Genomic DNA, 12,076 nt, shown 5'->3' with positions numbered 1-12,076 from the left:
GCCTGGGGGAGTCGCTGGTCGGGGGCCCATGATTGGGTCGCGGGGTCCGCGGGGAACGAGTTAAGACTGTGGAAGGAGACCTCCATCGTGGTAGCAGCTTCCACAGTCGTTTCTAAGTCGTGGGTCCCTGTTTCCAGCAGTCATTGGCGCACATAGTTAGACCTGAGGCCCTCTACAAAAACATTGCGTACCGCCAATTCCCTGTGTTCAGCCGCGGTAACCGCTTGGTAATTACAGTCATTGGACAGATTATTAAGTTCTCTTAGGAATTCGGCGAGTGATTCCGTAGGCCGCTGACGGCGAGTCGTGAACACATGGCGAGCGTAAACTTCATTAATGGGCCTTACATACATTTTCTTGAGAACTGCTAGCGCCGCAGTATATGAACTGGCCGAGTTTAATTGCGTAGAGATTCTGTGGCTCACCCTCGCGTGCAGTAGACTTAGCTTCTGATCCTCTGTAGTTTCGGCTGTGCTCGCTTCGGCCAGGTAGGCCTTGAAGCACCGGATCCAGTGGGAGATTTCTTTAGCCTCTGCATCCTGCGGGTTGAGTTCCAGGCGTCCAGGCTTGAGGGCCGATTTCATAATTGATCTTTACTGTTCTTAAGTCGATGGAACCATCAATTCACCAGACACATGGTTCCGATGTGAATCTAGGCTTTAATCGACTTACTTCAGAGCCAGCCTGTTACCTGTCGATGAACTTGTAGTGAACTCAGGTTGACTCTGGACACGGGAATTTATACAGCTGCACTAGGGGGAGGAGCCATGGGCGGAGCCAAGGGTGGAGTCTAGTACAAGTTCCTGAGTGCTCCCAGCGCTACTCCCCCTAGTGGTAGGATAGCGCTACTGCGCTTACAAAGACAGTGTGAATTACATATCTATATTACATTCACCACACGGAGATTGAGTAGAATTCTCTGCAAACGAGGCGTCATGTCGTTCAGGTCCTTTTGGATGATGTGGACCAGAGGCCTATGATCCATCTCAACAGTAAATGTTGGCAAGCCGTGGACATAATTATGAAATTTGAGGATGCTGGTGAGAAGACATAAACACTCCTCAATCTGCGCATATCTGGTCTCAGTGGGTGTCATTGTCTGTGACGCGTATGCGACTGGTATCCAGGATGACGTGTCGTCTCTTTGAAGCAACACCGCCCCAATGCCACCCTGACTCGCATCTGTGGATGTCTTGGTCTCTCGGTCCGAGTCAAAGAATGCAAGGACGGCTGCAATGGTGAGCTTGGCTTTCAGCTCCAGCCACTCTGTTCGGTGCTCCGTCTTCCATTCAAAGGCGGTTGATTTTTTCACCAGGTTGCGTAGGGCCATGGTGTGTGTGGCCAAATTCGGGATGAACTTGCCAAGGAAATTGACCATTCCCAGGAAGCGCAGTACTGCCTTCTTGTCCTCGGGGACTTTAATTGCCTCGATGGCTTTAAATTTGTCTGTGTCCGGGCGCACACCGTGTCACAACATTTGATTGCCCAGGAACTTCAGCGTGGGTGTCCCAAAACAGCACTTGGACCTGTTTAGCTTGAGGCCATCTTCATGTATGCGGTGGAATACTTTCTTGAGTCGTGACACATGTTCCTCTGGGTTGTGGACCAGATTATAATATCATCAACGTAGACACGAACCCCTTCTATTCCCTCCATCATCTGCTCCATGATGCGATGGAAAATCTCTGATGCCGAGATGATGCCAAATGGCATTTGGTTGTAGCAGAACCTGCCAAAAGGCGTGTTGTAGGTGCAGAGCCTTCTGCTGGATTCTTCAAAGGATTTTGGATTTGCCAAAATCCTTCGGATGTGTCCAATTTTGTGAAGAAGCGTGCGTGTGCCATCTCATCTCACTCGTGATTTCTTCCTTCTTCGGGATTAGGTAATATTCCCGCATAATGTTTTTGTTTAGATCCTTGGGGTCAATGCAGATGTGTAGGTCCCCCGAAGGCTTCTTTACGCGCACCATCGCGCTGACCCAGTCGGTTGGTTCAGTGACCTTGGAGATGATGCCTTTTTGTTGTAGACTCGTGAGCTCTGCCTTCAGGCGCTCTCTCAGTGAAGCAGGGACTCGTTGTGGTGCGTGAACCACTGGCTTGGCATCAGGCCGCAGTAGAATTTTGTACTCGTACGGCAGCGTGCCCATCCCGCTAAATACATCTGGGTACTGGGTTAGGATGTCGTCGATGCTGGTCTGAAGATCCGAATAGGACAGCGTTGTGGTGTCGACCCTTTGAATGAGGTTCAGTTGCTTGCAGGCATGCGCACCTAGCAGGGACGCCCTGTCTGGTGTAACAATCTCAAAATGTAAGCTTGCTTGTGTGTGTGTCGGCTGGACACCTGCAGATGGCAGAACCCCAGATCTTGATTGCGTTTCCATTGTAGTCCAGGAGTTAGCAGGCAGCTGGAAGGATTGTCGGGGGGGGGGGGGTTCTGATTCTCTTGAAGTCCACCTGCAAAATCAGGTTGGCGGAGGCACCTGTGTCCAGTCTGAACTGTTGAGTCCCTTCAGGATCTTATAAGTTCCAATAAAGTGACCTCTCATTGTGCTAAGCTCCAATGAATACAGGCCCATCCTGTCCAACCTTTCCTGATAAGAAAGTGAACCTTCTCTGAATTGCATTTAACTAATTTCTATCCTTTCTTAAATAAGGAGACCAAAACTACACAATACTGTACAACATCCCTGCTCTTTTGTTCTACTCCCCTTGCAATAAACCACACCATTCTATTTGCCTTCCTAATCACTTGCTATATCTGCCCACTAACTTGATTCATGTACCAGAGCGCCCAGATCCCTCTGCACCTCAGGGTTCTGCAGTTTTTTATTCTTCCTGCTAAACTGCACATTTACCCACATTACGCTCCATCTGACAAATTTTTTACCTCTCACTTAACCTGTATATTTTCCCTTGCGGATTCATTTTGTCCTTTTCATAACTTATTTTACCACCTATCTTTGTATCATCAGCAAATTTAGCACCCATACATTCGGTCCCTTCATCCAAATCAATTTTACAAATTGTAAATAGTTGAGGCGACAGCACTGATCCCTGTGGCACACCATTAGTCACATCTTGCTAATCTGAAAAAGAAACATTTATCCCTATTATCTAATCGTCTACCAATGCCAATATGTTGCTCTCTTCACCATGTTCACTTATCTTGTTCAGTAACCTTTAATGTGGCGCCTTGTCAAATGCCTTCTGGAATTTAAAGTACAGCACATCCACAGATTCCCCTTTATCCTCGTTGCTTGCTACTTCCTCAAAGGATTCAATAAATTGGTCACACATGATTTCCCTTTCACAAAACCATATTGAGTCTACTACTTAATTGCAATAAGATTTTTCAAGTAAGTATGTGTGAGAGAATGTGTGTGAGCGTGTGAGATAAGTGAGTTTGTATGAGCGTGAGTGAGTGTGTCTGAGTGTGTGAAAGAGTGAATAAGTGTTGGCGATCGAACCCCTGGCCATGGCGCTGAGGGAATCGAGGAACTGGAGGGGGATAGTGCGGGGTGGGGGGGGGGAGCACCGGCTGTAGTTGTACGCAGACGATTTATTGTTGTACGTTGCAGATCCGACGGGGGGGATGCCGGAGGTGATGAGGATTCTTGGGGAATTCGGGGACTTCTCTGCGTATAAGCTCAATGTGGGGAAGAGTGAGCGGTTCGTGGTGCATATGGGGGACCAGGAGAGAGAGATAGGGGAGCTTCCACTGAAAAGGGCAGAGAGGAGCTTCAGATACCTGGGGGCCCAGATAGCCAGGAGCTGGGGGGCCCTGCATAGGCTAAACTTTACGAAGGTGGTGGAGCAGATGGAGGAGGAGTTTAGGAGGTGGGATGTGTTGCCACTCTCCCTAGCGGGCAGGGTCCAGTCGGTTAAAATGACGGTGCTCCCGAGGTTTCTGTTCCTCTTCCAGTGTCTACCCATCATGATCCCGAAGGCTTTTTTCAGGAGGGTCAGTAGGAGTATTACGGGGTTTGTGTGGCCGCAGAAGACCCCGAGGGTGAGGAGGGTATTCTTGGAGCGGGGCAGGGAGGTGGGTGGATTGGCACTGCCCAACCTGTGTGGGTACTACTGGGCTGCGAATGTGGCACTGATTCGTAGGTGGGTGATGGAGGGGGAGGGGGCGGCATGGAAGAGGATGGAGGCGGCGTCCTGAGTGGGTACGAGCCAAGAGGCGCTGGTGACAGCGGCGTAGCCACTCCCCCCAGCAAGGTATTCTGCGAGTTCGGTAGTGGTGGCTACCCTCAAAATCTGGGGGCAGTGGAGGCGGCATAGGGGGGAGGTGAAGGCTTCAGTTTGGTCCCCAATACGGGCGAACCACCGGTTTGTACCAGGGAGGATAGACGGAAGGTTTTTGAGCTGATACAGGGCAGGTATCAGGCGGATGGGGGACCTCTTTCTTGACGGGAAGTTTGTGATCTTAGAGGAGTTGGAGGGGAAGTGGGGTCTCCCCTCAGGGAATACCTTCAGGTATATGCAGATTAGGGCGTTTGTTAGGCAGCAGGTGGCGGAGTTTCCACTGTTGCCGCCAAGGAGGGTTCAGGATAGGATGCTTCCAGGGACGTGGGTCAGTGAGGGGAGGATCTCGGCAATCTACCAAGTGATGCAGGAGGGGGAGGAGGCCTCGGTGGAAGAGCTGAAAGCGAAGTGGGTGGAGGAGCTGGGAGACGAGATCGATGAGGGGACGTGGGCAGATGCTCTGGGGAGGGTGAATTCCTCCTCTTGCGCGAGGCTTAGTTTAATCCAACTAAAGGTGCTGCAAAGGGCGCATATGACTGGGACCAGGCTGAGCCGGTTCTTTAGGGGAGAGGACAGGTGTGGCAGGTATTCGGGGAGCCCAGCAAATCACACCCACATGTTCTGGGCGTGTCCGCGTTGGAGAGCTTTTGGAGGGGGGTTGCGGGGACCTTGGCAAGGGTGGTTGGCTCCAGGGTGGAGCCGGGCTGGGGGCTCACAATTTTCGGGGTAGCATCGGAGCCGGGAGTGCAGGAGACGAAAGAGGCCGGTATTCTGGCCTTTGCATCCCTGGTAGCCCGGCGCAGGATTCTTTTACAGTGGAGGGATGCGAAGCCCCTGAGCCCGGAATCCTGGATTAGCGACATGGCTGGGTTCATCAAACTGGAGAGGGTCAAGTTTGCCCTGAGGGGGTCGGTACAAGGGTTCTTCCGGCGGTGGCAGCCGTTTCTAGACTTCCTGGCGGAGCATTAGAGGGTGGTCAACTTCAGCAGCAACCCGAGGGGGGGGAGGGGGGCGGGTGATGGGGGGGGGGGCTACATGTTTGCTTTGGGGGTGAGGTTTCATGGTTTTCTATTCATTTCTTTTTTTTTGTTAATTTATTGCTTTTGTATTGGGGGGGGTTTACTGTTTTTCTTTGTTGTGTTGGTTAAAATTTGTTGAAAATTTGAATTAAAATTATTTTTAGAAAAAAGAGTGAATAAGTGTGTGTGTGTGAGAGAGTGTGCATTGAGAGTGTGAGAAAGTGAGCGTGATATCAAGAAATGGCTGAAGGCAGTGGATACTGCAAAGGCTGTGGGTCCTGTCAATATCCCGGCAATAGTACTGAGAACTTGTTCTCCAGAACTTGTTTCTCCACTAGCCAAGCTGCTCCAGTACAACTACAACACTGGCATCTACCCAGCAATGTGGAAAATGGCCCAGGTGTGTCCTCGACACAAAAACCAGGACATTTTTAAACTGGCCAATTACCAGCCCAACAGTCTAGTCTTGATCATCAGTAAAGCAATTGAATGGGTCATCAACAGTGCCATCAAGTCGCATTTGGTGAGCAATAACCTGCTCACTGATGCTCAGATGGGTTCAGCCAGGGTCACTCAGCTCCTGACCTCATTACAGTCTTTGTTCAGACAAAAGAGCTGAACTCTCGAGGAGAGGTAAAAGTGACTGCCATTGACAGCAAAGCAGCATTTGACTGAGTATGGCTTCAAGGAGCACTATCTAAACTGGAGTCAATGGGAATAAGGAGGAAAAGTCGCCACTGGTTGAAGTCATATCAGGCACAATGGAAGGTGAGCGGCAAGGTAGCACATTGGTTAGCACTATTGCTTCAAAGCGCCAGGGTCCCGGGTTCGGTTCTGGCTTGGGTCACTATCTGTGCGGAGTCTGTACTCTCTCCCTGTGTCTGTGCGGGTTTCTTCCGGGTGCTCCGGTTTCCTCCCACAAGTCCCGACAGACGTGCTGTTAGGTGAATTGGACATTCTGAATTCTCCCTCTGTGTACCCGAACAGGCGCCAGAATGTGGCAACTCGGGGCTTTTCACAGTAACCTCATTGCAGTGTTAATGTAAGCCTACTTGTGACACAAATAAAGATTATTATTAAATAATCATCTAATTCCCTCTGGAACGCCTCGATTGAACCTCCCTCCTCCACACTTTCAGGCTGTGTGTTCCAGACCCAAGCCACTCGCTGTGTGAAAAAGTCTTTCTCACATCATATTTTCTTCTTTTGCAAATCATTTTAAATCTGTGCTCTTCTCGTTCTCGATCCTGTTACAAGGGGAAATAGTTTCTCCCCATCCACTCTGTCCAACTCCCTCATGATTTTGAACATCTCGATCAAGTCTCCTCAATCTTCTCTCCAAGGGGAACAGTGCCAACTTCTCCAATCTATCGTCATGAAGTTTCTCATCCTTGGAACCCATCTTGTAAGCCTCTTCTGCTCTCTCTCCAATGAGTTAGCATTCATCATATAGAGTGGTACCCAGAACTGTACCAAATACTCCAGCTGAGGTCTAATTAATGGCTTCTATAGTTCAGCGTGCCCTCTTTGTTCTTGTACTCGATGCTCCTATTAATAAAGCCCACAATACTCTCTGTTTCATTAACTGCTCTCTCCACCTGTACTTCCACCTTCAATGATCTGTGCCCAGATACGCACATGCCTCTGCTCCTGCTCCTGCACCCCTTCTATTACATTGGCTGTCCATGTCCTTGCTACCAAAATGCATCACCTCACAGTCCATGTCCAAATGCAGCAAGATTTGGAAAATATCCAGACTTGGGCTGCCAAGTGGCAAGTAACATTTGTGCCACACAAGTGCCAGGCAATATTCATTTCCAGAAAGAGAGGATCTAACCATTTCCCTTTGACATTCAATGGCATTACCAGCGCTGAACCTCCCACAATCAAGAAACTTGATCAGAAACTTAACAGGTCGAGCCATATAAATATCATGGCCAAAAGAGCTGGTCAGAGGCTAGGAATCCTGCGGCAAGTAACTCACTTCCTGTCCCCACAAAGCCATCTCCAAGACACAAGTCAGGAGTATAATGGTATACTATCCACTTGCCTGGATGAGTGTAGCTCCAACAACACTCAAGAAGCTCCACACCATCCAGGACAAAGCAGCCCCGCTTGATTGGTCCCCCACCAATAACATTCGCTCCCTCCACCACTGATGCACCTTGGCAGCCGTGTGCACCACCTACAAGATGCACTGTAGGATCTCATCATAGCCAATTAGACACCACCTTCTAAACACATGGGGCTGGATTCACCGTTTGGGAGACTAAGTCCCCAAGCTGGCATGAAAACGGTGGTGTTTTATGCCAGGAAAATTGGCGCAAAACAGCCTCCGATTCACGGTTTTGTTGGGGGCTAGCAGGGAGGCAGTGTAGAGCTCCCAGCTCTAGCTGCCGATATGGCCTGGAGCATTGCCGGGTCAGTGGCCACGCATGCGCATGGCGGAGGCCTGCAGCGGCGCACCATGCTTCATGGCGGACTCAGCCCACGGACCTGGACCACAAAAATAGTACCCCTCTTTGGCCCCTAGCGCTCCCTGGACCGCCCGGCCACAGTGCCACCAGCCCTGAATGAAGCACCCCCTACCCGCGGATTGTCCCTCCCCCGACTGTGGTGGCGGCGGGCTAAGTTCATGATGGGTGACCCCGTGAGAGTCTCACGCTGTCGGGAACTTGGCCTTCAGGCAATGGCGTGAGGCTGTGGATACGTGGCGTGATGCACCCCTAAAGTATGCCACTTTTCAGGGGCTGGAGCATCGCGAAAGCGGCGCCGCTCCCAATTTAATAATAGTAATAATAATAATAATTGCTTATTGTCACAAGCAGGCTTCAATGAAGTTACTGTGAAAAGCCCCTAGTTGCCACATTCCGGCGCCTGTTCGGGGAGGCCAGTATGGGAATTGAACCCGCACTGCTGGCCTTGTTCTGCATTACAAGGCGGCTGTTTAGCCCACTGTGCTAAACCAGCCACAGGCTGGTTTGCCGCCATTGGGGATTCCCCGCCCCCTCGCTGAACGCGATATTCCCGTCAGGGAGCAGGGAGTCCAGCTCATGATCTCGAAGATCAAGAACTGCAAAAGCATGGCAACATCGCCACCTTGAAATCCCCTCCAAGCCACACATCATCCTGACTTTGGGACCATTCTGCCCATTTGGTCAGTGTCGCTGGGTCAAAATCCTGGAACTCGCTTCCTAACAGCACTGTGGGTGTATCCAAAACTCAAGGATTGCAGCGGTTCAAGAAGGCAACTCTTCACCACCTTCTCAAGGGAAATTAGGAATGGGTAACAAATGCTGGACGAGCCTGTGATGAATATAAAAATGAATTTAAAAAAGCCTCCTGCTGAAAGACAGCTGCAGAGTTAGTTCATTAGGTAGCTAGTTAGGATTAGTCCCCTCACCAGCAGCAGCTGATTCAAGTCACTGAAATCACAGCTGGTACAAATACAGTGTTGCAGCTTTGTCTGAATGCAGCAGAATGAGTGCTGATCTTTGGGAATTTGGGAAGAGACGGTATTTCCTGAAGTGAGGGAAATGGTGCTGTCAGGTCTTTTATTAAAATACCAGATAGAAACAGCTGTGAAGACAGCAAGTCCTGAGGGCTGGTGTCCAGAGGCATTAAATAGGCGAGCAGGTAGGTGACCAGTGAGTATGAAGGAAGAAGCCCGACAACACCAGGTTAAAGTTCACCAGGTGTAAGAGAACACCAAAGTATATCATTGAGTTCACCTGACCCACAACTGTTAATAGATTTTGGTTATAATGAGCACCAGGGCCTACTTTTCAGTTGTTATTCAACAGAGGCCTTAAGCACTTTAAATCAAAAACAAAGTTTATTCTACAAATTCAGTTAACATTTTTATAAACACACACAGTAAGCATTTTCACCAACTACAAACATAAATCCCCCACACAGCTACAGTAAGCTATATATAACCCTTAATAACTTCCCTTTCAACTGTTTCAATTTGATAACAACATCCACTAAAGCTTTTTAACAAAACAGTGGTTTTGAATTCTTTCCAGAAAACAGTTATCACTTCTAAATTATCAAGTGACCTGGATACCTTTTAGCATGCAGAGAGAGAAGAGAAGCCTTTTTTTGTCTGAATCCAGCTTCCAACAGTATAAACAGAAAGTAAAACTCAGAACCACAGCCAGCTCCCAGCTCAAAAGGAAAGTAAAAGCCAGAGCCACAGCCCAGCTCCACCCTCACAATGACATCACTGAAGCCATTTGATAAACATACATTTCTTAAAGGGACGTTCCCATGACACAGGTTTGTTTCGAATCACTAGCTTTCGGAGCGCGGCTCCTCCATCGGGTGAAGGAGCTATGCTCCGAAAGGTGGTGATTCAAAAAAAACCTGTTGGATTTTAACCTGGTGTTGTGAGACTTCTTACTGTGCTCAACCTAGTCCAACGCTGGCATCTCCACATCAGTGATTTTGAAGATTTCCTTCCCTCTCCAAACTGGGACAGCAGTTTAAACTGGTACCAGAGAGATATGAGGAATTCATTAAATTGATAGGATAATCAGTTAAATCTTGTAACATGACTACAGAAATTTGTTACGTAATATTTCTACTGCCCACTTCTTCCCCACAGCCCTGTAACTGGCTCCAATGTACTAATATCAATGTTTTGTTCATTTTATCCCCCATTATCAGATTTTCGAACTCCCAGATGAAGACTTTTGGTCCGATATGAAGTCTCTTCAGATCCTTTATCTCCATGACAACATCATTGGGGGCATGAGCAATATTACACCCCTGTTTTCTTGCCCGAACCTCGTTGTTCTGACCCTGTTTGACACCCCAGTCAGCCTTGCCCCCAAATACCGGCATAACATTGTCAACAACATCTGGTCCCTCAAAGCCTTGGATAACTTTGTCGTCGCCGATGAGGAAATCATCGAGGATTGGCCGAAAAGTGATGAATTCAAAGCTTTAAGTCTATATTTCTTTCTTGATCTTCCCATACATTCACAGGTTGGTGCCCATATCTATTGTAGAGGAATTGAAACATCTTGGTTTCCACATGAGAACAGGCTGAAAATCAGAACTGATAAATACTAGGAAGGGGGTAAAAAAGATTAAATTAGAATCATAGAATCTACAGTGCAGAAGGAGGCCATTTGGCCCATCTAGTCTGCACCGACCCTTGGAAAGAGTACCCTATCTAGGCCGACGCCTTCACCTTATCCTTGTAACCCCACCCAACCTTTTTAGACACTAAGGGCAATTTATCATGGCCAATCCACCTAACCTGCACATCTTTGGACTGTGGGAGGAAACCGGAGCACCCAGAGGAAACCATGCAGACACGGGGAGAACGTGCAGACTCCGCACAGACAGTGACCCAGCAGGGAATCGAACATGGGACCCTGGAGCTGTGGAACAAATGTGCTAATCACTGTGCTACCATGCCACCTATGGTATTGTTTCAGGTCCAGAATTTTTTTCTAATGATTCATTCATTGGATGTGGAGGTCGATGGCTAGGCCAACATTTATTGTCCATTGCTAATTGCCCTTCAGAAGGTGGTGATGAGCCACCTTCTTGAGACGCCGCAGTCCATGTGGTGTTGGTACACCCACTGTGCTGTTAGGCAGGGAGTTCCTGGATTTTGGGCAGAATTTTACCCAGCAAGGAGGAGGGTCAAGTTCCTGTGGGCGGAGTGTAATGGTCGGCATATTGGGAATTCATCTGCTGACTTTAACTGGTCCATGTTTGGAGGTGGACGTTGGTCATTTGAATATATTAAGGAGCAATCATTGCAAATTGAATCCTCTACCTGTAACGGACTGCTCGCAGATTTCCCTAGGTGTGTACAATTTCCCAGGATCTGCAAGGTGAGACACTTTAGAGAGTGACTCTGTGAAATTGGCAGGCTCGAAAGTGTTTAAAGAATTGAAACGGGCTAGGTGAAAGGCTTTTATTCATTCTTTCAGAATGTGCTTTCATCGCTTTACAACCTTGGTGCTTTGGTGATGCCGATTTCCACCCTTTTGGAAGTAATTTCTGCTTTTGGACTATTATCACCTTGAGCTTCACTTCCCAGCTGTCACTACACTGCAGCATAGGACAGTTATATAGCTAGCGATACCTTAGACCTCTGCTGTGAAATAGGAGGAAAAGTCCCAGCAACACCCATCAACAGCAGTCTTCTCCTCAGCCACATGCTTCTGCACAGGGCAGAGTGGACGGACACAGAGCGGCAGCTTTATCAACATGGCTGAGCAGCAGTGTCTCAATAGACTGAGACCTACAAGACCAATCTGCAGCCCACAAGTTACGGATGTTATGTTTTCCACGCTAGCACTTAGGTCCACTTTGCGACTGCTGAGACCAGTCAGAATGGGCAGCCACTCAGAGCTGTCCTGACTGCATTCCCACAGATTCAGAGAGTCATAGACTGCAGACATGCACAGATCACCCAGCAGTATTCATCAACCAAACAGGATTCAATTATATGTTGAGCTGGTATGTGACTAGCAGACACTGGGCGCGATTCTCCGCTCCCCATGCCGGGTGGGAGAATCGCGGGAGGGCCCCCCGACTAATTTCACGACCCCCTGGCGCCCCCCGTGATTCTCCCACCCCCCCGCTCGGAAGAATCACCGCTCGCCGTTTTTTACGCCGACCGGCGATTCTCTGACCCGGATGGGCCGAGCGGCCTGCCGTTCGCGGCCGTTTCACGACGGCGGCAACCACACCTGGTCGCTGCCGTCGTGAAATTGCCGTGAGATGCCCGTTTTGGGGCTTGTAGGGGGCCTGGTGGGGAATGAGCACCACAACTGCGCTCGG

The 12,076-nt window shown here is 49.1% G+C and overlaps 1 protein-coding gene across 3 annotated transcripts in view; it reads left to right on the top strand.

The window, feature by feature from the left end:
- Positions 1-12,076, top strand: part of LOC119964303 (leucine-rich repeat and IQ domain-containing protein 3-like) — an 87,940-nt gene that overhangs the window by 14,278 nt on the left and 61,586 nt on the right. For 2 of the 3 annotated variants that reach the window (XM_038793587.1, XM_038793586.1), the window contains one exon: positions 9,938-10,258. The exons of the other annotated variant lie outside the window; for it this stretch is intronic. In XM_038793587.1, the coding sequence (XP_038649515.1) occupies positions 9,938-10,258 (321 nt within the window). The remainder of the gene's footprint in view (positions 1-9,937; positions 10,259-12,076) is intronic. 3 annotated transcript variants of the gene reach the window in all.

This window comes from Scyliorhinus canicula, chromosome 4 (genome assembly GCF_902713615.1).
Source record: "Scyliorhinus canicula chromosome 4, sScyCan1.1, whole genome shotgun sequence".
Classification (NCBI taxonomy): domain Eukaryota; kingdom Metazoa; phylum Chordata; class Chondrichthyes; order Carcharhiniformes; family Scyliorhinidae; genus Scyliorhinus; species Scyliorhinus canicula.
Note: the sequence above shows the minus strand (reverse complement) of the source record. Positions and strands in the feature narration are given on the sequence as shown.